General features: G+C 42.6%; 1 protein-coding gene across 11 annotated transcripts; it reads left to right on the top strand.

Moving 5' to 3' along the window:
* Positions 1–26746, top strand: MAX (MYC associated factor X). 11 transcript variants are annotated; one of them, XR_002823114.1, is made up of 6 exons: positions 322–712; positions 1000–1026; positions 8469–8576; positions 24930–25059; positions 25527–25611; positions 26327–26451. XR_002823114.1 is itself a non-coding variant. In XM_023726283.1 (5 exons), exons 1-5 carry the CDS (start codon positions 258–260, stop codon positions 26512–26514), a joined length of 489 nt encoding a protein of 162 aa, XP_023582051.1. In that variant the 5' UTR covers positions 1–257; the 3' UTR covers positions 26515–26738. The 11 variants fall into 11 exon arrangements, 10 of the variants coding, with proteins under 10 accessions (XP_023582051.1, XP_023582053.1, XP_004371010.1 ...); XM_023726283.1 differs by lacking the exons at positions 322–712; positions 25527–25611 and adding an exon at positions 1–293 and having other exon boundaries at positions 26327–26738; XM_004370953.2 differs by lacking the exons at positions 322–712; positions 25527–25611 and adding an exon at positions 15–293 and having other exon boundaries at positions 24936–25059; positions 26327–26722.
* The last annotated feature ends 7 nt before the right edge of the window (positions 26747–26753 follow it).

Raw genomic sequence — 26753 nt, 5'->3', positions numbered from 1 at the left:
CGTGGTAGGGGGCCGACCGGGCGTGCGTGCCGCCGTTGATCCGGTGCTGCAGTGAGGAGGTGGTTCTCGTCCGTGTTGTGTGTGTGAGAGAGCGAGTGAGCGAGTGAGCGAGTGAGTGAGTGAGTGAGTGAGTGAGTGAGTGAGTGAGTGTGTGTGTGGGGGGGACTCGGCTTGTTGTTGTCGGTGACTTCCCCCTCCCCTTCACCCCTCCCCTTTCCCTGCCGCCGCTGCAGTGGCCGCTTCCTGGGCCGTAGGAAATGAGCGATAACGATGACATCGAGGTGGAGAGCGACGTGAGTCCCGGGGCTTCTTCCTTCCCGTGCGGGTTGTCAGGCGGGGACAGCGGCCGGGACTCTCTGGGGGGCGACGGCTGGAGGAGACCGGGCTGCCGCCGCCTCCTTCCCCTTCTCTCCGGGACCCGGACCGCTTCGGTCGCTCCCGGCTCGCTCCGTTCCCGGCTCCTAACCGGAGCGGCCTCCTGGGACTGGAAGTGGGGAGGATACACGCGGCCTCTGGGACCACCACCTCCCCCGAGGAGTAGGGTGCTGCGGCCGCCCGTTCCCACCCTATCCCTCTCAAGATACAGGGAACAGGGATGGGGTGCGCCCGGGATCCCATTGTCCGGATCCTGGGGAAGGGGACGGTGCCCAGGACCTGCCCTGTTGGTCTGCGATCCCCTATTCCCGTGACCCGCGGATCCTGTGGGGTGAAGGTGGGCATAGAGGGGTTGGGAGTGTCTAGAAGCCCCGAGCTGGGTCCGAGGGGAGGAGACAGTGCTCAGGACTCCCTCCGGCCCCGGTCGGATCCGGAAGGAGGGGCCGCGCTCCGGACCCCTTGCCCCGCTGCCGGATCCCCCTGAGGGGTGGGGAGGGAGGGAGGGGGGTCGGACTGACTACCCCCGCGACGCTTCCTCTGCCGCTGGCATTTTCTTTCTAATTATGAAACATAAAGTGTAAAAATAACGTCTTTATTTTCTATTTTTTTTTTCTCTTATTTCAGGAAGAGCAACCGAGGTTTCAATCTGCGGTACGTCTCCTACTCTCCATTTCATTTTCATTTCCGTTCAATTCTAGTACTTTTGGGGTTTAGAGAAAAAAAGAGATCATTCTATTACTTTTAATATTGTAGTAAACTTTCCTGTTAACCGCTAAGGTGAGGTGGGGCCTTGTTCTGGGGGTTCCCGGTGGGGGAAAGATTGCAGATCTCATAATTCTAGATTCTCAGGTATAGGTTCCAGTGACTGAGTGGGAGGAGCCGTATGCGAGAAAGGAATCGCTCAGTAGTTTTCAGATTGGGGAATCTAGCCCCTGTAATACAAGCAGGAAAGGAGAAATACAGCATTCTGTGTTATTACTGTAGCGTTATTTCAGGGCAGTGTGGTCAGAAGATTAGAACAAGTAAGTTCTAAACAATATCTGCATAGTTGTGTGAAGCTGAAGCCACATGCAGTCAGCTTTAACCGTAAGTCATGTGACTGCTGTAGATTTGTAGAATCTGGCACTCTAGTGAAGAAATTTGGAAATGTAGAGGAGCCAAAGGTTGAATATGAAAGTGTCACGTGCAGCTTATTGTAGTCTGACTCTATATTTGAGTTGAAGGAGTGGTGTAAAAAAAATAGGAAAATTGTTGAAGACGTGGCATTGAGGAGACAAATTTGCTAAGAGGTGATGGATGAGTGCATACAGTGTTATCCGTAATTTCTCAGCGTTTTGATACCAGTATTCTTAGTAGATGGTTCTGTGGATTTAGGTAGACACTAATTTCATGTCTTTGGAGACATAGCCAGTACTGTGGGTGTTCCGTGAATAATAGAGGGGAAAAGGGGAATAGATAAAAAATCAGAATCAGAGATGTGAAGACATAAGAATATCAGAGTATCTAATATTTGACAGTTGGGAGGAAGGGTATAGAATAGGGGCTAGCAATTCAAATGTTGTGGGGGCTGGACAGCAAGATAGAATAAAGCAGTGGGAAGAAATGAGGACTGGGGTACTGGGGAGCACATACCTCTTCTAAAAAGGCAACCACTACTCAAGTCCAGTGGGTTATTACTATGTAGGAGTGAGAATTCAGTGCTAGCAGATTTTCTGTTTTTTTAAGAAAGATAGGGAATCTGGATTTTTATGTTATTCTGATTTTTAAAAGGATGTGTAGAACATTCAGGCTGTTTTAGGCATTGGTTAGAGTTTGCAGGATGCCACTTTGATACTTCTGGTATAAGAATTTAATTACCACAGGATAAAGGCAAACGCTCTTGTACCTGCTGTTAGAGCAAGCAAAGATTTTGCAAGTGGTCCAAGTAGATGAGCATTAAGCAAAGTTTTACTTTTAAGAACTGATATTTCCATAAAACCAAAGGATATAGTTGTCCCAGCAGTCCTAAAAAATTTTCTGGAAAATAGTCACTAACAGGAATTTGTTTTGCTTTAGTTCTCTTTGAAGTATCACCACATACTTGTGTTTATACATGTATTTGAAAATTGAATTCTTTTTTTAGTTGTTATTATTCCTAATAATGTAGAGTCTGTTTACATTAACTGAAATTTTATGTTTGGGGCCCAGCCTATTTAAAACATTTTTTCTCCAACTCTCCATTTTTAAGATCTGCCCCAGGGCCTGATCAGGGTTGTTGGGTAGGGATTGGCTAGAGCTCTCATAGGCTTCCTTTGCAGAATTATCCATTGAATTGGAATTATTTTGGCTTTTCAGTGAGGGAAAAGTTTTCTTCTTTGTGAAGTTCTGGCTCACAGTTTCTTGAAAGCTTTCGGCTTTTCAAAATGTTCATTTACGTGGGTGTTGATATAAACTTATTTATTAAATTATTAAAATGTCTTCACTCTCCTAGAATGCTAATCTCATTGTTTTGCCTAGGTGTTTTTAATTTGGTGTTAAGGTGCCAAGGATTTTTCCCTTTGATTTTGGGGGTAGGTAAGGGGAGTGGGTTAGACCCTTTGTTTTTGTTTTGACATATATACTTGTTAAGACTTTTAAGATAAATCACAACAGCATGGAGAAAAAAGAGTTGTACTATAGGCTAATTTTATAGTATGTCAAATAATTATTGTGAATGAGTAGGGTAAAAAAGATTGTATTTTTTCCTTTGTGAGTACATCTCTTTACTCTCTGAGACTCAGTATAGATAATAAATATATTTTTAAAATTTTGCAGGGGGAGCCCTTAAGCTTTACCTTAGGAAAAATGTTCAGAAAAGGGTGTGGACTGTGAATAACCTAATATTTAGGTCTGTAGACCAACTTTTAAAGTTACTTGGAAAAAGTTCTGTGGGTCCTAATATAAAAAGAGACATTCGTGTTTTGTAACCTCACTACAGTAAGTACAACCTTACTACATAAGAAATGTAGGATACTCAGCAAGAACGGAGTTAGGAGGTAAGGCTAACCGTAAGAGAAAGTGAAACTGTTTTGACGAATATTTTTTTCTGTTGCCTCAGTGCAAACGGAAAACAGCTTCTCCAGTAAGCTTTTTTAAAGGAGGTAACCCCAAACAATTTTTATTACTCAATTCAAACACTACAGAATCCCACTGATGCTATTTTGTTTATTTTTATTATTTTTTGGAGGGAAAAGCTTGCATTTTAAAGATAAATTTCTGGGACAGGTATATATTATGCAAAGGGTTCCTTTTGCTTTGTTTCTGTTTGGGAAATTTCTTTTGGAAAGAGTGAAAGAAACCCAAGGCCTTTTCCAACATACTGCCCTTCATGGCAGCTGAATGTGTTGGAGTTAGAGTATACCTGTGGGAGATTTAAAAACAGATTTGTGCAATTCTACTTCTGTACATTACTGTTGTGACATATTTTTAACTTCTCAGATCTCTTAGCTTCTTTAGGAAGTGCAGTGTATTCAGAAAGAAAAGAGCTTGGTCACCTCTGAGAGTGGAATCCACCCAGGAATTGAGGGGCTGTTTTACCTGGAATCAGTTGAATGGCAAAAGTGCTGCATGATGCATGTACTTTGTCTCTGCTTAGAGTGTTGACAATGATGCAGAACTGTCAGGTTTGGTCTCTAAGTGTGCCTGTTTCGTAGAGCAAAGGGTATTATGTTTAAAAATTCTTTTTTTTTTTTTTTCAAGATGCCAGTAATGGTGAAATAGTTGATCAAAGATTCCAACTCAGTTTTTAATTAAAATTTCCTGATCGAAGAAGGCATCCTTCCTCTTAAATGACTAGTTTGATGGCGTATTTTGATAATAGTGTTCCCAAGTTCTTTTAGGCACCACGTGATAGACAAAATCTGGATCACAAACTTACTCATTAGATGATGTTGGGAATGTCTTAGCTTCAAGCAGGATAGGGATTGGGAAATTGAAATTAATAATTTTCTCTTACAGTCGTTAGTGAGTTTATCTCCTCCTGGCTGCCTGTTATTTCATGTTGCAGTTTCATGTTATTTAAAATGAATGTTTTAAGCTGCTTAGAAATTCAGTTTTATTTATTCTATCTGGTCCTGATCCACCAGATAGAATAAATAGATCTTTTCTGATGAGAATTTTGGGCCTGTGTATTTCCAGTGTTAAGGTTATTAGTGTTTAATAAGAATAGCTTGATAATAACCCTAAGCAATACTACCTTCCATCTAGAATGAATCTTAAAGGCAATAAATGTTTAGTGAACAACTGTAGTTCTCTGTATGCTGAGAATTTTCTATATTGGAATTGAAAAGATTCCAACTGGGTGAGGCTGGTGTCAGGTAATCTGCATGAAATGTATTGTTGTGGAGAGCCTTGTGCATCCTTAAATAATGAAGCATTTATTTCCCCACGCTGTTTGCTTAGAACTTGCAGGAAATTAGGCTGCTTACTGATGTCATACCTTGAATGAAGATGTGTTCTCTATGCAATAAGTTGGAAGGAAATAATTTAAAGAGATTTCCCTCAATTTTGAGAAGACCTGTTTAACTTAGATGACCTCCTACCAGTTTAGCAACTTCTTGGCTCACAGAATAACATTTGCTTTTAGCATTTAACAACCCTTAAGATACACGTGCTTGTTAGTGTCAGAGATGGACAAATTGTAGGTGAAGATTTTTATTCTGGCTGCCAGTGTGGAAAGTTTGGTGGAAATAAAACTCAGGCTGAATAAAAACCTTGGCAGAAATGGCCAAGCTGGAAGCGATTTGGTGCTGGAGTTCCTGTTGTGCATCTGTGAGCCACTCTTCAGTATTGCAGAGTCAGTATTTGTGTTAGTTTAAGATGCCCTGAAGGAAGAGTTTTCTGGTAGAAACTGCAAATCCGGTGTACTTGAAGCAAAAGCCCTTCCTTATAGGTTGTGTACCTGAGGTATCTGGGGGCCTCCTGTACAGCACAAGAATACCTTGTCTCCTAGAATTGTGCCTGAGTGCTTAATTAATTCCACAAGGGTGCTTTCAGTACCACCCGTTTTCATTATCAAACATCTTTCTCAGTACAGGAAGGAGAAAGCTGGCTCATCTGAGTTGAGCTTTATTTGTTCAAGACACAATTGTTTGCCCCCCTCCCTTTTTTTAAATCAGTTTTGAATTTATGGGAGGATCTCAGATGTCTCACACTGGAAGTCTTCGCCCAGTTTTTCTTTCTCAGCTCTGAAGTCTTGGCCCCTTCAAAAAGAGTTGCCAGCAAGTGAAGACAGTTAACAAGGCAGTGATAAGTCTGGCAACTGGCCCTCCATTTGAATGAGGAGTGGGGGAGCAGTGTTACCAGGTTGGATAGATCTGTGGTTTGGAAATGTTTCTCAAACTGAATTCTCAGCCTTGTGTAAAGGTTTTCCATATGCTCTTTCAAGCCACTATAGTGTATCATTAAGTTCAAAGTTGCCTGGAATTAGACATGTTAGTTCTGCGTATTTCTAACTTGCTCTTTCAAGTGAGGGGTAGGGAGGAGAAAAATACATCCTTGTCATTGTCTCAGAGAGCTTTAAAACTGACTGGTTAAGCGTAGCAGCTCTGGGATGGACATGGCAGCGGGGATTGGTCTAAAATTCCATTCTTCTGCTAGTTAAATTGGGCCTGGAACCACCACAGAAATTCCATCCACTACTTTGAGAACAGTCTCCCGCCCAGGCTTTCTACCAGGCAGTAGACTGCTGCCTTTCCTTGTTGAGCCAGCTTCTCAAACTTGGCTGGCTCCCCAGATGAGAAGCCAAGATTTCTGCTGATGGTCCACAGCCAAGTTCACTTACAATCCTCTAACCGAAAGACTTGCCCATTTGAGTCCTTTCAGGGCTCAGTGAATGGGAAGGAGGTAGTGCATTGTGGGGATGATTTTGGTGTTAGATTATACTTAGCTCCACCCCTCTAGTGCAGGCCTGAGTGAAACCAAGTCCAACTCAATTCTAGCATTTTGAGATTTGCAGGTCTTTCCCAAAAAGAAAACAGACACTTAGAATTTTATTTGTATCAACAAGAGGGATTGTGGGTAACTCTGGTGTGATTGCTTTTGTGCACAGTTCTTCACCTGGTAGGAGGGCCAGGAATGGGGTGATTTAGTAGTCAGGAGTATCTTGGGCCACTGCTGGAGATGAAAGCTGGGCCATTAATTTGCATGTAAATAAGCCACCTTAAGGAAGTATATAGCCAATGCAGGAGAGTCTTGATACCTGCCAAATGTCATCCCTCAACTTTCTAAGCTGTTTAGTTACAGTCCAAGTTAGAACCCAGCCCAGTTTACCTGTATATAGATGACTAAAGGGATCAGGAAGTAAGAAAAGGATTGGGTACTTAAATATCTTTAATGCCTTCATATTTTATGCTGCTATTTCATATGGCTCTGAAAAGGCATCGGACGTTTTCTTGCTGTAAAGTCGTATGATGCAGAGTAGCTCTCTAGCCTCAGGTTGTCTCTTGTTTCTAGCTTGATTGTCCCCTCAATTTCCCCATAATATTCCATATGTCATGATGGTTCAGTAAACATTCATTTTACAGTGGAATCAGACTTGATAAGGAGAGCTTTAGAAATGCTGCAGGCCCCTGCCCTGGAAAAGAGTGATATGCTGTGGAGAACCAGGTCGTGATGGGAACCCTGTGTCAGATTCAACAGAGCCGTAGGTGAGGTGTTGTGCTTGAAAGACCAGCAAGTAACTAAAATTACCACAGCTACTCCCAACCTCCTCTTCCTCAGTAATGACTTAGACTTTTTGGATTAGATAATATGAGAATTTCAGGTCCTTTTCATCTCTACAATTCCTGTCTGGATTTTTGTCTGTACATCTTGTCTAATACAGGAATTCTTTTGAGGCAGCATTATTCTGATGCTAAGCCAAGTATTTCCTCCTGTTGGTTCATTTTTAAAATTCCTGGTACTCTGTCTGGGTAGATTAAAGCTACTTGAACTTCCCATACAGACTTGCTCTTTAGGTAAACTCAGTGCAGCCTTGTATATTCAGGGTAAATTCTCAGAGTATCTTTATTTCCATAACTCCCAAAGTGTAGATGTGGTTAAGTTGTTGCTTCAGGTTAAGTAAGCATTTGTGTTGTGTTTAGAGGAGATTTCCCTTTAACGAGGACCCACTGAACAGTCTCCCAGTGCTCCCAGCATTGTCACTTCTGCCTGGAGCTCCAGTGCATTTTGCCATTCCTGATTGTTGGCAGTCTTCCTCCCTGTCCAGCTGACTGTTCCTCTTTGTGGTTCTGAGCAGGACCAGGATAAAGATGTTGGTCTGTGAACATTTAGAAAATGCCAAATCAGTATGACCTGCCACAGGTGCTTGAGGAAATTTATTCAGAGCCTATGGGTGTCAAAAGATCTGCCATCTATGAACTTGTCTTTCTGGCACAGCCTGTGTGAGGCGAAGCCCTTGGCAGGATAGCATCTTGGAGCTACTTTAAAAAACAGGAACTCAGAGTGTAGTTGTTGTCTTTATCAGCTCTGTTAGAATGATCTCAGATTCAAGCACCTGGGTTTTCTAGAGGTTTCAGTTTCTATCGTATAGTTTGGCTAGAAGATCCTAACCTAGTACCTTTAGTGAGCTGGAGACCAGACAGAGACTCATGGTGATGGGTTTCACATGGAAAGAAGCACTGCACCAATGACTTAACTCCTTCCCTGGGCACCCACCATGGGAATCTCTTACAGTGGGGGCGATCATACCCTATAAAGGGGCTGCTGGAGCTTTTCCGTGTCACCTCCCAACCACAGACTGGCAGCTGTTCTGTCACATAAGTAAGTTGGAGAAAGGACTGGTGTTGCAGGAGAGTCACATTTTGTCCCCATGAATAACTTTTCTTTTACTTACGCATGAGCTGGATGGATCGAGCTACTTTGGATGTTCCTGTCGCAAGCCTTGCTCACCACCTTTCTCCCCCTTTAGCAGAGCCTAAATCTGGAGACTCCTAACTGCCCACCTCGACAAATCCTTCCCACTCCAATCACCAGGGACAGCGCTGACAGCATTTACTTCCAGGCTATACCCCACCTGCCTTGTACCAAGCAAAACGAGTGACATTTCTAATGTGCTCTTTCTCCCATTCTTCTAGGCTGACAAACGGGCTCATCATAATGCACTGGAGAGAAAACGTAGGGACCACATCAAAGACAGCTTTCATAGTTTGCGGGACTCGGTCCCATCACTCCAAGGAGAGAAGGTGAGTTTATTAAGAAAGCTGAATAGCCACCACTAGCTTGGAACTTACTATGGGGCTTGGCAGGGCACTCACCTCTCTGGGAAAAACTGTAGTCAAGGATATTCAGATGTCATGGTTCTCTTACTTTTTGATTCTTGATCCACTTTGAAGGAACATCATGTACCCTACCTGCTTATTTTACCCTAGCAAAACATGTCTCATGTACTGGAGCTGCTTGTAAGAGATCAGTAGGAATTGCCCTTTTAAAATTAGCATTAATTGTAATAAATTATGTGTGCAAGAAATTGTTATAACTGTACACTGTAGTATAGAGAGTAGTCCATAGTTTGGGATAACACTAAAGAGTCCTGAGGTCATTGATACTCCATATTTCCATAAGAATTTCTTTCATATGGTTCAATAGAAGAAAAAAGTAATCATTCTTTCTCCTCCTTCCCTTCCCACTGGTGGCCTTGAAGAAACTAATGTTTTTCCTGGAGGGATAGGTGCCAGCTGTTTCTGCATTTGAAAGCAAAGTGAGGAGCTTTGAGTAAAAGCCTGTGAGTTAGAGTTATTCTCTGGAATTTGGAGAAGACATGTTTGCAAAGTTAGTTCAACCCTTGACACAGAATGTAGCTGGCCGATCTCTACAAGAATTCAGTAAAATAAGTGCCAAACTTGGAAGAGGACCTATGTTTTTCTGGTCCAGTGATCCAGAGTATAAGCAAGCAGCCATTTTGTTTAGAAGAATCTTTGCTCTCAGGTGTACTTTGAATGGCTCTCCTGATTTACCTCTGTGGTGGGGTTCCTGGATTTGGTTATCCACTGTAAAATTCAGAACCATTATGATTTCTTTTTGCTTGTACTTGTGACTCTCGTAAGTTATGTGCTTTATACTTTATCTGAGGTATGGCTTTCCATGTGGCTGAAGCATACATTAGGTCTGATTTTTATTAAAACAAAACAGGCCATGTAAATAAGTGGTATTACAAAACCAGAATTGGCCATGGATTAGGCCTTCTTAGTGTGGACTTGATTTAATGGCCTTGAACCAAGATACTTACCTGGAATAACGACATTCCTGGGCCCAACACTGTCTAAGCACCACAGGAAATTGTTATGATGGTGAAAGGGACACACCCTCTTTTAGTCGAAGTATACACATGCAAAGGATTGTCTCTTGTGCTTGTCTGAACTTTTGACATTTGGTGCTTGTTCCAGTATCATGGCATCAGTTAAAATCACCATGGTGAACTAAATGGACAAGAGTTCCCTTCTCCTAAATCCCATAGTCACATCTGACTAGGAGTGGTGCCAAGGCATTGTTTCTGAATTGTGGCTTGTGGACTACCCCCATCACAATCACTACCGAATCAGCTTTTCTGGAGGCAGGCCTGGAAATCTGTATTTATAACAAGTAGTCAGGTGACATTCTTAAGTTTGAGAAGACTTTGGGAGAGGCAGGTCATAGGAACTCTGCTTTTTTCCTTATGTAGCATATTTTACATTGCCATAACATCCTTTCTTAAGTCCTTATTATCCTAAATCTTATGTTGTCTCCTTTCTTCAAGGAAGTTGAAGGTTTGAATTCGGTGGCCTTACAGACAGAATAGTTAGTCATTTGTTCTGACCCATTCATTTATTCACTTACTCCATTCAGTACAAATATTTATTGAGTCCTGCTACCTGCCAGGTACTGTTCTAAATACTGGAGTATAGCAGTGAACAAAACAGGCAAAAACAGAAGCCCTTATTCTGATAAGGAAAGGATATAAAAGGAATTAATAAGTTAAAATAGATATATGGTGCATCAGGTAAATGCTGTGGATGAAAATTAAGCAGCAAAGAAAGGGTTGCAATTTTAACTCAGGTAAATAAGACATGTTTCGCTAAGAAGGTGACATTTGAACAAACATTTGAAGGAAATAAAGGAAAGAACTGTGCATCTATCTGGTGATGAGCATTCCAGGCAGAGGGAAGGCAAGTATAATAGCACTGACGCAGGAACATGGGAGCATTTCCTGTACAGCTGGTTGGAGTGGAATGAGTGAAAGGAAGGTGGTCAGAGAAGTATCGGGACTGGGGGTAGGGGGAGGAGGAAGAGGTGGTTAAGGGGAGCCAGTCAACAAAGCCCTAATTTGGGAATTTAGTAGGTGCCATTCTAATTTTGAAATCCTAACCTATCCTGTGTAATAATACAGATATTTCACACTGAGAGTGAATACAGGAAATGGCTATTAGCTGTGGTTGAATCCCAGCCCCTTCCCGTCTAAAGACCTCGATCTTCATTATTCTCTTTGTCTACCAGCATTATTTCACAGGTGCAGTGACTCTAACAGAATACTTTGGTCGCTCAGACTTCTGAGTTCTGACTAAATGTTGCAATTTTTTAAAACGTGGTATTTAAACCAAAGGAAATTGGCTCATGCTGATTTAGATTGCAGTAATTAAGATTGTGACATTATGTAAATAATCACAAAATGATTATTTTCAGGGCTTTAGACCAGTTCATACTGGTTCAGTCATGGCTGATGAAGTGAAACCAGGTGCTCAAATTTTTACAATTGGGTAATCTGGAATGGGAAAGTCACACGTCGAAGCCCTGAAATGAGAGACTTGGAAGAGGTGTAGTGAGCCCTTTGAGGAGCCTAATGCGTGAGATTGGATTATTGCCATGACTCTGGAGAGCGACAGACACACAGACATTCAAAGCTGTGCAGGTGGCCACCATCTTTGAGCAGGGCGCTGCTGTTTCCCGCTCTGTGCAAAATCCTTGGGGCAGGTGATTTGGTTGCTATGCAGCACGTATGCTGGCCTTGTTTTCTTAGAAGGAGATTAAGTTTCTAGCAGGGTTTTGACTCGTAATTTTTCCCATTCCATTTACCATTCTGGTTCACTCAAATTCTAAAAATTCAGGTCACTTTCAGTGTCACTTCCTCAGCCATGACTGAACCAGGAAGAACCAGTTCAAAGCCCTGATTATTTTACTGTGTGAGTTTGGGGAACTTAGAGCAGATTCTTAGAAGGGAGCTCTTCAGTCTCCTGTGACTTGAGCATCTTTATGTTCAGGTGATTTCTAACTTAGCATTTAGATTGTCTGTCATATGTATGCTGAGCCTTTTGTTTTTAAAGGGAAACCAGTGTTAAGTTAGATCTTAACCAAGAATAGGGGATACTTACGGAAAAAATAGCTTTGAGTATGAAACCTAAACTCCATTTATACTTCGTTTCCTGTATTTGCACTGTAAAATAAATATCCTAAAGAATAGTCACCTTTTACTTAAGTAAACAGTAATAATTAATGTCTGTATTACAGTGTAAAGTTAAATCAGCACAGCAATTCAGTTGGTACAGTTACTGCTGCTACTACTTACCAGAAGAAGCAGGCTCAGGGTCATGATCCCAGTCTATTAGGGCACAGGGACTAGAACTCAGGACTGCTGGTTGCTAAGTTCTGTCTTTCTAACAGTCCATACTGTTACTGTCGAGTTGATTTTGAGTCATAGCGACCCTATAGGACAGAGTAGAACTGCCCATCAGGTTTCCAAGGCTGTAATTTTTTTTTTATGGAAGCAGACTGCCACATCTTTCTCCCCTGAAGTGGCTGGTGGGTTTCAACTGCTGACCTTTCAGTTAGCAGCTGAGTGCTTAACTACTGGGCTGCCAGGGCTCCAACACTCCGTAACGCATTGCTGTCAAGTCAGTTCCACCTCATACGCTCCATGGGGTAGACAATTTAAGGGTATTTTAAATCTTGCTTAAATAACATATTTTGTCTGTATCTTGGGAGCTTCACCTGGATAGAGACATTGCTCTGGGCTGTGTGTGATACCTGGGCTACTACTAGAATACTCTTCCCTGAGTGGCAGCAGTAGATAATACTGAGATGCAGAGAGTTGAGGATCATTGAAAGATTATAAATTCTTTCTGAGTTCACATGGCTGCTCTGAGCCCAAGAAATAGACCATTACAGTTGGCATCCATTTGGGTCTTGCCCTAGGTCCCAGTGTTAGCAAGTGGACATTTATGTTCAAGAGGATGCTTCTTTTAGAGGGCATGTGCCTTTAATGCTAATGTTTTGTGTCTTAAACTCTGTTGTTTGAGTGTTTTGTGTCCTTTGCTGTTTTTCAGCTGGACATGGAGCCAGCTGGGAAAGATAGGATGGAATCAGAACCCTCAGCCAGTCAACCAGAGTAAAGTAGTAAGGGCAAAGTCAATTGTGGCCCGTTTTTTATAGGGAGACGTTACTTTTCTTGAGGAGGGAAAAAAGGTAGTAACAATTCTGTTTTCAGAAGCCTCAGTTAGGGTCCCTAGGGTATGTTGCTAAATGGCTCCTTGCCAACAATTGAGTTCATCCTGTTGATGTCACCCCATCAGTTTGCCTTTACAAAGCAAAACCAAACCCCTTGTCGTCGAGTCCAACTCATAGTGACCCTATAGGACAGAGTAGAATTGCCCCATAGGGTTTCCAAGGAGCACCTGCTGAATTCGAACTGCCAGCTTTTGGTTAGCAGCTGTGGCTCTTAACCACTACCCCACCAAGGTTTCCTTGCCTTTACGATGGGGATAGAATTCTGCTCTCTCTCAAAAGAGTTAGCTTCAGCACCTGAACCAGATGATTATATCCAGTCACAGTGTCTCCTTATCACGTTTGACTTTAGGGATAGAAAGTTATATTTCACTATTGCCATTTGTACAGTGGTTTGTAGTAGTTTCTCGTCTTTTAAGTCTCTTTCTAAGTGCCTGTTGACAATACTTACTGTTGTCTTAGGCATATGTGCTCTGGATTTCTTCCTTCTGGATAGAGCTATGTTGAAAAGAAAATATAACGTAAATGAAAATTAAAAACAAGGTTTTTTCACCTAGTCAGCGTTAAGTTCAGAATTTCTTAATTTTGGTGTGGGAACATGAGGGCTGCCTCTGTCAGTGCTTACCACAGAGTCTGGCTCTTACACACATTGTGCAGTGAGAGAGCCAGAGGAAAACGACGGGCTTGCTCAGCTGTTTGAAGAAAATGGCAAAGCCAACTTTGTGGTGCTCCCCTAGATGAATAAGAGCGTTGTAAGTGCTATAGATATTTAAAGGTGTAATGAGTGGTGTCTACTCTGGAGGGTCTTGCTCTCTTGTTGGGAGACTATTATACGTAACAGTTAACAATGATAGGTAACATGCTGCACAGCAAATAAAAGGTAAAAACACTGAGCTCATTTCAGTCTCATTTCCACTAGAGCCTGATTTCCTTAACAGGTAGATGTTGAAACCAAATCATTTCCTTATGCCAGGAACAGAATGATCCTTAAGGCTGAAGGACAGGATCCCTCTTAGACCCTCTCATAGCACTGTGACCAAGGCATTTATCCCAGTTGTAATTTTACATATATTTATGTGATTATTTGATGAATGTTAAGTGATCATTAAATAACCATAATAAGTACCATGAAGGCAAGGAAAATGTCTTCTTTTGGTCATAGTTTCTTCCCTCAGTGCCTGGCACATAGTAGGGAGTGCAGTGGGTATTTATTAACGGAAGGAAACAAGTTACCTGTGTAACCTGGCCATGTTACACTGGGAGGTGGCCCATTCTGGTGGATGCTTCAAAAGCCAGGACAGTTCATTCAGCAACACTGTGTCTTTACATCATATCTGGGCTGCTGGAGGGATTCTCTTTTAAGTGAAATGAGAACCACCAAAAAACCCAAACCCATTGCCGACAATTCAATTCCGACTCACAGTGACTGTATAGGACAGAGTAGAACTGCCTCATAGGATTTCCAAGGCTATAATCTTTATGGAAGCAGACTGCCACATCTTTTTTCTGCAGAGCAGCTGGTGGGTTCGAACCACGACTTTTCAGTTAGCAGCTGAGCGCTTAACCACTGCACCACCGCCCTGCGCTTTTCACCTTGTTACTCATTAAGGTTATTACCTGGCTAGACTCCAACTTGGGCAGTTATTTTCTCTTGAATTTTCTACATCTTCAGTGTTACCCATAGTTGCCCAAGTCTGCCTTAAGCTTTAGGGTCAGCATCTATAAATGTATTTATGTAATTCTTTATACACTGTATTTGTGCTCTGCTGAAAACCTAGAGCTTTTTATTACTCATTAAGATTAATCACTGGTATTCCATGTTCTCTAAATAAGGTAACCAACTTGCCCTTTTGCTTTTTTCTTCCTTTCCTACATTGTTATTGTTAGGTGGTGTCGAGTCGGTTCCAGTTCATAGCAACCCTGTGTGTAACAGAACGAAACACTGCCCACTCTTGCACCATCCTCACAAACGTTGCTATGCTTGAGCCCATCGTTGCAGACGCTGTGTCAGTCTATGTCGTTGAGGGCCTTCCTCTCTTTCGCTGACCTTCTACTTTCCTACATTAGCCCTTCGCTTATTATAGCAGGGTATATACTGTTTCCCCAGGGATGTCACTGTCAGCTTAACTGAGTTCGTTCTTTTCCTCAAGGTCCAACTCAAGCCTGGTGAAATCTGGCTTTCACTTTTTTTTTTTTTTTTTTTAAAGTCAAGGAAATACTGTTTGTTTCTGTTGTTACTGGACTGGAGACTAGAGTGCACTGACATTCATATCTGCAACTTACTTTAAAATCCTTCAGCACCAATAAAACCAGTTGCCGTCCAGTTGTTTCTGACTCTTGGCAACCTCATATGTGTTAAGACTAGAACTGTACTGCGTAGAGTTTTCAATGGCTGATTCTTTGGAAGTATATTACCAGGCCTTTCTTCCAAGGCGCCTCTGGGTAGACTCAAACCACCAACCTTTTGGTTAGTAGTTCGGGACATTAACCATTTGCACCAGCCGGAGACTCCTCAGTCCCAATGATGTGATCTTAATGTAGATGTGTTCCTTTTAATCTACACCTGAGAGGTAGCCAGCTGGCCTAATCGAGGCAATCCACCGCCCCCACCGCTGGCCAAACAAAAAAAGAAAACTGTTGCTGCTGAGTCAATTCCTATTCATGGGGACCTCGTGTTGCAGAGAACTGTGCTCCATAGAGTTTTTAAGGCTGTGAGCCTTTGGAAGCAGATCACCAGGCCTTGTCTTCTGAGGTGCCTCTGGGTGGGTTAGAACCGCCAGCCTTCACACTTGGTAGCCAAGTGCTTCACTGTTTAAGCCACACAAGGATTAAGGCAACTCCAAAACAAAAAAACCAAACCCACTGCTTTCGAGTTGATTCCAACTCATAGCAACCCTGTAGAGTAGAGTAGAACTGCCCCCTAGGGTTGGGTTTCACATTTAAAAGAACCACTCACAAGGGCTACCCAGTCCAGTGCACGCTTTCCTGCCTGTGTACACTTAATGTGTTTCTGTCTGCCTGCCTGGCCCTCCCATTCCCTGTCTCCAGCTACCCGGCCTTCAAGGCTTGTATCAAATACTTCCCTGCCCTTTGAACTCCATAGTACTTCTCTTCCTTTAACACCACTGGCCTTTTGTGTGGTCCTTTTGGGTATTTTTTTCTTTTTTTAAAAAAAAAAACATTTTATTTTGGTTTGGGTGAAAGTTTGCAGAGCAGATTAGTTTCCCATTCAACAGTTTATGACATTTTGTTTCATGACATGAGTCGCAATCCCCTCAACAGTCTACCCACTTCTTCCCTGGTTCCCTGTTTCCATTCACCCATCTTTCCTGCCCCTTCCTGCCTTCTGAACTTTGTTTTTTGGCAAATGCTACCCTTTGTCTTATATGGTTGATTGTTCTGAGGAGCACATTCCTCACAGGTGTTACTGTTCACTTTATAGGCCTGTCTGTTGTCTGGCTGAAAGGTGAGCTCTGGAAGTGGATTTAGTTGCAGTTTTGAAGGGTATCTAAGAGCCATAGTCTTGAGGGTTCCAACAGTCTCTATCAGACCAGTAAATCTGGTCTTATAATGGGTTTGAATTTGGTTCTACATTTTCCTTCCACTCTGTCCAGGACCTTCTATTGTGATTCTGATCAGAGGGGTCAGAAGTAGAAGCCAGGCACCGTCTAGTTCTTCTGGTCATTGGCTAGTGAGGCTGTGGTTCATGTGGTCCATTAGTCCTTTTGGACTAATTGTTTCTTTGAGTCTTTGATTTTCTTCACTCTTCTTTGCTCTGAAAAGGAAGAGACCAGTAGTTGTTATCTTAGATGGCTGCTTGCAAGCTTTTAAGACCCCAGTCACCGCTCAGCAAAGTAGGATGTGGAACATTGTCTTAATGGACTGTGTTATGCCAGTTGACCTAGATGTCCCTGAGACTATGGTCCTAAACCCTCAAGCCCAGTGACTCAGTCCCATAAGGTATTTGGTCATGGCTAAGAGGTTTTCATAACTTTGCCTCCTGTGTACTCTACTATATATATGAATATATTTGCAGCACATACAAATAAGTATGTGTAAATATTCTCTGCCAAACCTGTATATGCTTGTGGATGTAATCTCATACACCATTCCACACCTGTTCAGCTTACATATCTACTTATGTATCCACTCGTAAATTATTGTTTGTTATTACTGTTATTGCAGGGTTATGTATTTATTAGTATTTACCATTCCTGCCTTCACTCTTGGATACCTCCCAGTGTCTTCCTTGGCATTGGTCATGTTGTGCTGATACCCCCTTTATTTATTTAAGGTAATACTTGTCTACTATCTACTTAGTGATTTTCCCTCCTTCCCCCTCCCATTCCTGGTAACCAGCAAAGAATGTTTCTTTCTGTGTGTAAGTCTTTTCTTGACTTTCTATAATGGTGGTCTCATACAGTATTTTTTCTTTTGTGATTGACTTACTTCACTCAACATAATGTCCTCCAAGCTCATCCATATTGTGAGATGTTTTGCGGATTCATCATTGTTCTTCAACGTTGCATAATACTGCACTGTATGTACGTACCATAGTTTTATCTATTCATCTGTTAATGGGCACTTAGGTTGTTTCCATCTTTTTGCTATTGTGAATCATGCTGCAGTGAACATGGGTGTGCATGTATGTATTCGTGTCACGGCTCTTATTTCTCCAGGATATATACCTAGTAGGGGGGTTGCTGGATCATGCGGTATCTCTGTTTCTAAATTTTTAAGGAAGTGCCATACTGTTTTCCACAACGGTTATAACATTTTACAATCCTACCAGCAGTGTATGAGAGTTCAAATCTCCCCACACCCTTGTCAGCATTTGTTGATTTCTGTTTTTTTTTTTTTTTTATCATTGGTGTTATTGCTGGGGTGAGATGATACCTGGTTATTTTGATTTTCATCTCTAATGGCATACGATTGCGAGCATTTCTTCATGTATTTGTTCGCCGCGTCTTCTTTGGCGAAGTGCCTGTTCTTGTCCTTTGGCCACTTTTTAATTGGATTGTTTGTCTTTTTGTTGTTGAGGTGTTGAAGTTTTCTATAAATTTTAGAGATAAGTCCCTTGTCAGGTATGTTGTTGCAAAAAATTTTTTCCTAGTCTGTGAATTCTCTTTTTACTCTTTTGGAGAAGTCTTTTGATGTGTATAAGTGTTTAATTTTTAGCAGGTCCCAGTTGTCAAGTTTATCCTTTGCTGTTTGTGCATTCTTCCTTATTTTTGTGATTGTCTTATCTACCTAACTAAAAGATACGCTGCTTGAAGCCAAAAACCTTGTTAATCATTTTGGGATTCTCTGCTTTGCAGAACTGGGAGGAAGGTCTTACTTGGATGAAGAGAACTTGAGAGCTAGGAGACTCCAACTTTTTTTCCATCTTGAGATTTGGGAGGATAGGGCTTACTAGGCTTTCCCTTTAGTATTTCTTTTTCTTTTTTCCTCTAAAAAAAGTGCAGAAAATTTAGAAAAATGGGAAGAAAAAAACATAAGCCTCCTCCCTGGTAACAACTATATTTCCTTTATTCTAAGATTATAACCGACACTGCCCAGTAAAAATTTAATGTAAGTCATATTTTAAATACAGTTGAATTTAAATACAGTTAAATTTTCTAATAGCTACGTTAAAAAAGTTAAAAGTAACAGATAAAATTAATTTTAATAATGTATCTTATTTAGCCCAGTATATTAAAAATAGTTACAATTTCAACATGTAATTGATATAGGGAGCCCTGGTGTCACAGTGGTTAAGAGCTCGCCTGCTAACCAAAAGGTCAGCAGTTCAAATCCGCCAGCTGCTCCTTGGAAACCCTATGGGGCAGTTCTACTCTGTCTTACAGGGTTACTACTGAGTCGGAACTGACTTGACGGCAGTGAGTTAACAGGGTTGAAATCGATATAGTAAAAATTTTTAATGAGATATTTTACATTCACTTTCTTGCACTAAGTCTTAAAAATCTGGTGCGTGTTTTATGCTTCTGGCACATCTCAATTTAGAGTAATCACATTTCAAGTGCTCATTTGCCACATGTGACTAGCGGCTACTGTATTGGACAGTGTGGCTCAAAGACGTATTCTCCCCACCTCACCCATTTTAATGAGACTGAAATTGGGCACCATCTTAAAGTGGATGTCAGAATAAGTGCTCTCTTGTTTTTCTTCCCAAAAAGCTGCTTTTAAATTCATGGTTCATCTTAAAATGTATAGCATCTGAGTAACAAGAAAATGTGGTATTATCAGTTTGTGTATTCCTTTCTGGTCTCCTCATATGCATGCTTTATGTGGGTAAAATGTTACAGCTTGCTGCCTTCACATGATATGCTTTTTTCCCTTGTGATAGTGTTCATATTACTCATTAAGCATTTTTCTGTTGGATGTTTAAGTTGCTTCCAGTTTTTCAGTTTTGTAAATAATGTAGTAGTGGTGAACATTTTGGTATATGTGGCTGTTTCCACAGAGTAGATTCCTAGAAGTTGGATCATTGGGTCAAGGGGTATGAGCATCTGGTTTTTTGCTGTTTAATTGCTTTTCAGGATGATTGTTTTCATTTCTTTCTTTTTCAACAAGTTCTAAAGGCTAGCCTTTGGCAGTGTTTTTGAGAGTACCAATGTCACCATTACTGAGTATTTTTTTGGAAGAGGATGACTAATTCCATAGACAAAAGGCAGTGTCTTGATTTTGTGTTTTATTTATTATCCCGGAGAATAATATTTTTTCCACATGTTTGTTTCCTAGTTGTATTTCCTCTTTGGGGAACTGTGTGCTCCTGTTATTTGTGGCCAAAGATTTGATAGGGAAGTGCCACACCTCGGTTTCAAACTACCAAGGACACAAGAAAAAAGAATGCAAGGTTTGAAAAATGATTTGTGCTGACCCTTAAACAAATGTCCAACTCCTAGCTTTAACTAAGCCCCTTATAGAGCTTGATAGCTCTGCCTTTCCGTAGTGATGAGCAAAACAGTCCTGCAAGCTGGGGAGGGCCTGGGAGGAGGAAGCTGCCGAGGGGCCATGTGACTCTGCTGGCTCTCACCCCCCACTGCCCTCCAGTCTCACTTGTTGGCCTTGATGGTGGTTCTCTCTCTCTTTTTTTAATTACGGTAAATTCATATAACGTGAAATTAGTCGTTTTAGAATGAACAAGTCAGTGGCATTTAGCGCATTCATAGTGTTGTGCAGTTACCACCTCTGTATAGTTTCAAAACATTTTTATCACCCCAAAAGGAACAGGGTCCCAGTGAAACTATTGCATTCTAACTCTGTAAATGAAATGGTTTCATTTCATTCAAGAAACCTAAGCCTATTGTACAGTCTTCAACTTTTTTTTTCGCAGAAGATGGCTTATTCAAATATAAGTTTACACCAGTTTCCCCTAAACCCCTTGAGTGGATTGTGATTCACAGTGACCCTATAGGACAGAGTAGAACTGCCCCAGAGGGCTTCCAAGGCTGTAATCTTTATGGAAGCAGACTGCCACATTTGGAGCCACCGACCTTTCAGTTAACAGCTGAGCGCGTAACCACTGCGCCATCAGGGCTCCTTAGCTTTGCCCTAGCCCTGTCTTTATCTTAATATGTATAAAAGCTTATGCGGATTTCAAAAAGTAAATGTTTTTATTTTCTTTAAAGTAACTAGTGCAAAATAAAACACATGTCAGTTGGTGAGTCAGGTAGTAAGTAGTTTTTTTCATCTCTCAGGACATGGCATTTGGTTTTTGAGGGAACAAGGCATCTGGAATACCAGCTCTGTAGAATCTCTTTTTGACAGAAAGCTAAGATCAATGTTTCTCAAGTCAGCATTAGGACCCTGGGGAACAGCGGTGAGCAGACCTTCTGGTGTTATTGAGGTTAACAATCTAGTACTACTGTTCTCTTCTTCACCTCTCCCCACCCACCTTTTAAAACATTTGGGATTTTACACAAATCCAAGTTACTGTAATAAGACTTATGACTCCAGAAATGTTTGGAACTCTTTATCTATAACCCCTTCCTTAAATGGGATTTAGTAACCTTGGACCTCATCCTGGGCATTAGTGTTAACTACTTCAGGAATCATTTGGGGTCTTAAAAGGTTCTGATTGGAATCAAACACTTTTGGATCCGGGGCCTTTCATTGAAATACATAGTAGATTTTTGCTCCACCACATGGCGTGGGCGGACTCTGGTCCAAAGCAGAGCTCTGTAACAAAGTGGGTGCCTCTGGAGGATGGGTTGACTCTGAAGAAATACCTGTTGATAGTGACAGTCACTTGCAGGAAGTGACCGCAGGTAGGGAGGACTGTCAGAGATGAGAAAAATAAAAGATAGTGTTCATGCCCTGTGTGGCTTGGTGATTTAGTAGAAAGAGCATGGATTTTCGAGTCATGTGGGCCTGCATTCGAATCCTTTCTCAGCCTCTTAGTGGCACTGTGATTTTAGGCTGTTTCCTCTCTGAGCCTCAGTTTCTTTATCTGTAAAGTCAGAGGGTAGTAATACCTACCTTACGATAGCATTGAGGATTTGTTGAGATAATGTGCAATGTGCCTGACATATGGGCAGTAAAAGAGCAGATGTTACAGCAGAGTGCTCAAGAGCATGGGCCCTACAACCAGACTACCTGAGTTCAGGTTCTGACTCTGCTACCTGCTAGTTATGTGACATTGGGCAAGTTAGAGCTCTGTGCCTCAGTTTCCTTGTTTATAAAATAGAGAAAATAATACATCAGAAGGTTGTGTGAGGATGCCTGGCACTTGGTAAGTACTCAGTAAGTGTTGGCTGCCGCCATTGCTATCTATCATCATCATTATTTGTATTGCAGTTTGCAACCATGGCTTTGAAACAAGGTTTGGCAAGGCTGCTCAGCATCCTTTTGCATGACTCCCAGAGGTGAAGAAGAGGTCCAAGGAGCCAGTTTGCATTAATTCGCGCTTCTGTCTTTGGTCCCCTCATCCCCAGTCCATCCTGCTCCAGGGCTGTGTCCAAACCATTTAAGAGACTCGTTTCTGTTCAGAAAGGCAGAGTCAGAATTAGCAGCTTCTAATTGTAGAAACTACCGAGAAAAAAATTATCCCGGTCCTGAGTACCCAAAGGCAAGAGTCAGCTGTCTGTGGACTCTCTGACTTCCAGATTCTCTTCTCAGTCCCACTCACTTGTGGATTGTCAGTTGATTCAGTTGACAGAGCGAAAATAGAAATTGAAAGCTCACAGTCGTTCCATAGTTCATGTCATATATCCCAGGGCTTCTTGCTGCCTTCGTGTTTACTGTACACATATTACAAACTCATAAAGACAAAGACGGGCCTGCCCGCACCTTAACCTTATGGCTGGTCACATGATCTTGTGTGGTTTGGAAAGATGGGAGGATGGGATTTTAGATGAGTAGCATTTTCTAGCTTCAGTCTTTTTGCTTTTTCTCCCCAGAACAGATGGATATGCAAATTTGGGGAAATTCTGTATTTTGTGCTTTAAATTTTTTCTTGTTTGGTTTAATTCTTGTTGGTACGTTGGGAAAGGCAAGATAAAGTTAACTCTGAACTGCTCTTTTGGACTTGCTGAGGGGTGAGAGGAGCCTGTGCGTGGTCAGGGGCACCCAGAGTGACCTGGAGTGCTTCTGTTTTCCATGGAAGTGAAGGAAGGGCTGTGCTTAACATTCTGGAAGCCTCGTGCTAGATTTAAAGGCTGGATTAAAGCCTTCTTTGGGACCTCTTGTTCCCGAGGCACTCTGTGTTCTGAACATCTATGAATTTTATCTTCATCCAAAAACTACCATGATGTGGAAATCCCATCATTCACGGGATCCTTCTTCTGGTTTGTGTTACTATGCTTTCTGCTCACATTTCACTCTTGATCCTGATTTCATGGTTTCATGTATAAATGTCTAAATATTTGAAGGAGAAATTGGTAGCATAAAGGCTACTGCTTAGTTTGGTCATTCATGAAAAGTTGTTACCGAACAGTTGCAAGCGGCCTCTGCTATCAGAAATTTTTGCTTTTTTCTCTTGTCCCAGATGTACATAAGAGCTAATGTTGTTGCCTGGGAACTGTTAGTTGAAAAGTAGTTTTAAAATAGGCAAATTTAAAGAGAGACTAGGGTCTAAATATGCCTAGTAATTATATCAGTGGTGGAGAGGGTAGAATTTGGAGGGCTAGGTGTGGAGTCTTAGAGAACTTCTAGTCAGATAAGGAATGGCCATGGAGAGAGATGTTGTGTCTGCAGTCACAAGGCCCATTAATGACAAAGCCTAGACTGCACCACCATCTCCTGAATCCCAAACTGTTCCTTGCCACTATACCACTCTGCCACCTATCATATAGTATTTACTGTTTTTCTTCCATCTCTAGTATCCAGAGAGGCAAGATATTTTAATTAGTTCCTTTTAATTATGTGCCTTATATTTTAATTTTACCACCTAATGATTAGACCCTAATAAGGCCCGTTTGGCAGAAATGGGAGACAGCATCTGGAGTGGCCTTACAACCAGATTTGCAAGCCCACATTGCACATAAGCTAACCTACTCAACTTAAGAAATACATCTGGCTGTTTCCCACCCCTCATGTCTTGCCTGGGCCCAGAGTGACCCTTTCCCACAAAGTCCACTTTGGTCTAATGCAGAGGTCACCATTTCAGATGGTAGCAGTTGTGAGCAGAGCCCAGGCCAACACCTGGCAGGCAGTAGGTAATCCCCCCAGCAAGAAGCCATCTTTCCTGTGGCCTTTCTAATCTGCACTACTAAGGTTTCACTTGTTGGTGCTGCCCTGTGATTTGTCTGTGTGTATATATTCTCCTCTTCAACTAAGTAGTTTCTGGGCAAAAGAAGCCATGACTAACACATTTTATTTCCCCAGTGTCTATCCAGTACCTTGCACATATTTTGTACCAGATAAAAATTGGTTGATTAAATATGAACGATTTCCTTTTGAGGAAATTGCTTTAAGTACTTGAGAGGACTGGTGAATAAACGCAGACCTTGTACACTTCTCTGATACCCTACCCAACCTGAGGGCTAGACATTGAGATTGTCAGGATTTAATACAAATGGATCTAGTTTTGCTAGCCTGAGTGTGGATGTTTTCTTTTCCTTTCTTCCCTTGCTTTGTTCTGGTCATTTGGGACCTGCTGGGGTTATGCAAAATTGTTGAGTATTGCCCTGCTCTGAGTAGGACACTTTCCTACTCCAAAGGAGCCTCGGTGGCATGAATGCCATACTTTAGCTACTAGACTACTTTGCCTTTGGCTTCAGTTCTTTTGGCTTTGTACCATTCTGCCAGTTCAGCAGGCTGGCAAGCGTGTTCACTCTAGTCACGTTTGCAACCTGGAGGAAATCTCTCAGGCAAATTTGACTTCTAGGAGCACAGTAACCTGATGTCTGTTTTGCTGGTTTATTAACTTGTTCTTCTGACAGGGCGGTGCCCAGCCTGCCCACAGCTATGATAAAGGTGTGGCTGCTTCCTGAAATGGCTCAATCTCATGCCTTTACTGTGTTGACATCGAGCACCAACAGCTTTCACAAAAGTTTCTTGAGACAGGAAGGCTGAAATGTAGTGACACAGCAGCATCATTGACTTGGAAATAGTTAACAACACTCTGAGCATTTGGCTGAACTCTGGGACGTTAATAAAAACTTCATACCCACTCCCATCCCAAGCCAGCTCCAACTGAGGTCTTCTTACTCATGTCTTTCTGGACCAGCTGCCTGTAGTCAGGCGCTACCATAGAGCAAGTGTGCTAAGCTTAAAGAATCAAAGGGCATGGGAGGAGTACAAGTTCAGGAGTCACATGGACCTGAGTTTGCATCCACAATCTGCCACCGTCTAGCTGATGATTTTGAGAAAAACAGTAAACCTCTCTGAGCCTCAGATTCCTGGTGTATGGAGCTACCTTTCTGAGAATGCTAGTGAGGTAAGGTATGTGAAGCATCTGGCACAAAGAAGGCTCTCGATAGCAGTTACTCTTCATTTCCTCAGTCTTGTCCCGCCTCACCCTCTCATTCCCAGAACACCCCTTGCTGTTGCTGCAGAAGGCATGGTTCCCTCACTGCTCGGACTAGGTCTTTATTTTGTCCCCTGTGCTTTTTCTCATATTGCAACAGGCATCACGGGCCCAAATCCTAGACAAAGCCACAGAGTACATCCAGTATATGCGAAGGAAAAACCACACACACCAGCAAGACATTGACGACCTCAAGCGGCAGAATGCTCTTCTGGAGCAGCAAGGTGAGCGCCCAGGCTTGTGGGGCAGCTGGCCCTGCTTTTGTCTGGGCCTGCAGAGTCAGAGCCAGTTATGGAGCATGCGCACAGAAGCAGCTTTGGCCCTGCTTCTTGGGGCCTGAGTAGTTGAGCGTTAGAACCATCCTGACGAAGGACCTGAGCCGCCAATGAGGAGACAGTGGAGTCTAGGGAGTTGGACACCTGGAGACTTGTATCTTTTCTGACCCAATCTCTCCCCTTCTTGGGGCTCAGGTGCTCTGCCTGCAGGTAGGGGTTCATACCTGGTGGTATCAGGTTTCAGAAAAGAGCTTTGAGGTCCTTGGAGTGGAATGTGCTGTGTAAGTACCAGAGACTCCAGATATTCAGGGACAGTGAGCCCTCCCCATTGTCAATGGTAGTCCAAACAGGGCAGCCTATGGGCTAGGCCCATGCTGTTCTCAAATGCTCACACCCACCTTTTCCTACAACCACAGGGGAAAGCGAGAGCTGATCAAGTTCTTTGTTCCTGGGGAATTCACTTCTCTTCCTCCCTCGTGGAAGATGCAAGTAAAAGGAAATGCAAGTAACCACTTGGGATAGAACACCTCAGATAAAATAAAATAAATGGGTTGACTGTCCAGGCTCAAGATGAGCTGAACTATGGGATGGGCAGTGGGAGGTGTCAGTGGGTTGGTTACTGGGCCAAGCAGCCTGCATGTAGGGGCTATGTGTCAAAGGACCCAGGTAGTCTCTGTATTGGTGACTTGCTTCCAAGCGTCCAGCTTGTCATTCCAAGTGGATCTTGTACATGAGAACTAAGCCAATACTTTTCTTTGGATGATACATCTTAGGTCATCCTTCCTTGCTTGCTGTTGTGGATGATGTCATCAAAGCTGTTAACGTGGTATTTTGCACCTTGTGGAGGCTGGCACCGCCAGGCCAGCTTCTCCTCTGTCATTGCACTGTTGGATCCCACAGGGAGCTCATGCTCCTGTCTCCACACTGGGCGTCCGTGGCAGGGCAGTGACATTCACAAGCGTTCTCTTTCGGGTTAAGTGGGATTTCAGAGTGTCTGGCCGTGTCCACTGGGCCCCCAGGCCTGGCTGGAAAAAGAGGGTGGGAAGTGAAGTGTAGTGTACGGGTGGAACAGCCACCAGAATGGAGTTCTTCTGAGCCACCCTGAGCCTCAGGGGCCAAGCAGCCCTTAGGAAGAACAGGCTGGCCCCTGAGTCTGAGACTTGGTCACTCTCTGGTCTCCAGAAGACTGTAACGCTCTCCCTTGGTTCCCTTGCAGTCCGTGCACTGGAGAAGGCGAGGTCGAGTGCCCAACTGCAGACCAACTATCCCTCCTCAGACAACAGCCTCTACACCAACGCCAAGGGCGGCACCATCTCTGCCTTCGATGGAGGCTCAGACTCCAGCTCGGAGTCAGAGCCGGAAGAGCCCCAAAGCAGGAAGAAACTCCGGATGGAGGCCAGCTAAGCTAAGCGGGGCAGGCCAGCAATAAAAACTGTCTGTCTCCTCCGTCGTCTCATCCTCTTTCAGTTCATCATTAGAACCCTCAGAACCATTTAAGAGACTCTTTATTTTTCTTACTCTTTTTGTTTTTTTTTGTTTTTTTTTTTTAATTTTTATTTTTACGTAGAAGCTCTTGGACAACAGCTCTCGTTCTCCTCCGTTTCCACTATTTTTTTTTTTTTAAACGTTTTCCCTTCAGGGAT

The sequence above is a fragment of the Trichechus manatus genome, unplaced genomic scaffold (assembly GCF_000243295.1).
Source record: "Trichechus manatus latirostris isolate Lorelei unplaced genomic scaffold, TriManLat1.0 scaffold00010, whole genome shotgun sequence".
In the NCBI taxonomy this organism is placed as follows: Eukaryota; Metazoa; Chordata; class Mammalia; order Sirenia; family Trichechidae; genus Trichechus; species Trichechus manatus.
The sequence above is the reverse complement of the archived record's forward strand: the minus strand, read 5'-3'. Positions and strand labels throughout refer to the sequence as shown.

Excerpts from the sequence above, each read along its gene's own strand:
- MAX (XM_023726281.1), top strand. The coding sequence starts at position 596 with ATGGGGTGCGCCCGGGATCCCATTGTCCGGATCCTGGGGAAGGGGACG. Across the intron at positions 713-999 it reads GCGGATCCTGTGGGGTGAAG|GAAGAGCAACCGAGGTTTCA; the intron begins GTGGGCATAGAG and ends CTCTTATTTCAG. Across the intron at positions 25,060-26,326 it reads TGCTCTTCTGGAGCAGCAAG|TCCGTGCACTGGAGAAGGCG; the intron begins GTGAGCGCCCAG and ends GTTCCCTTGCAG.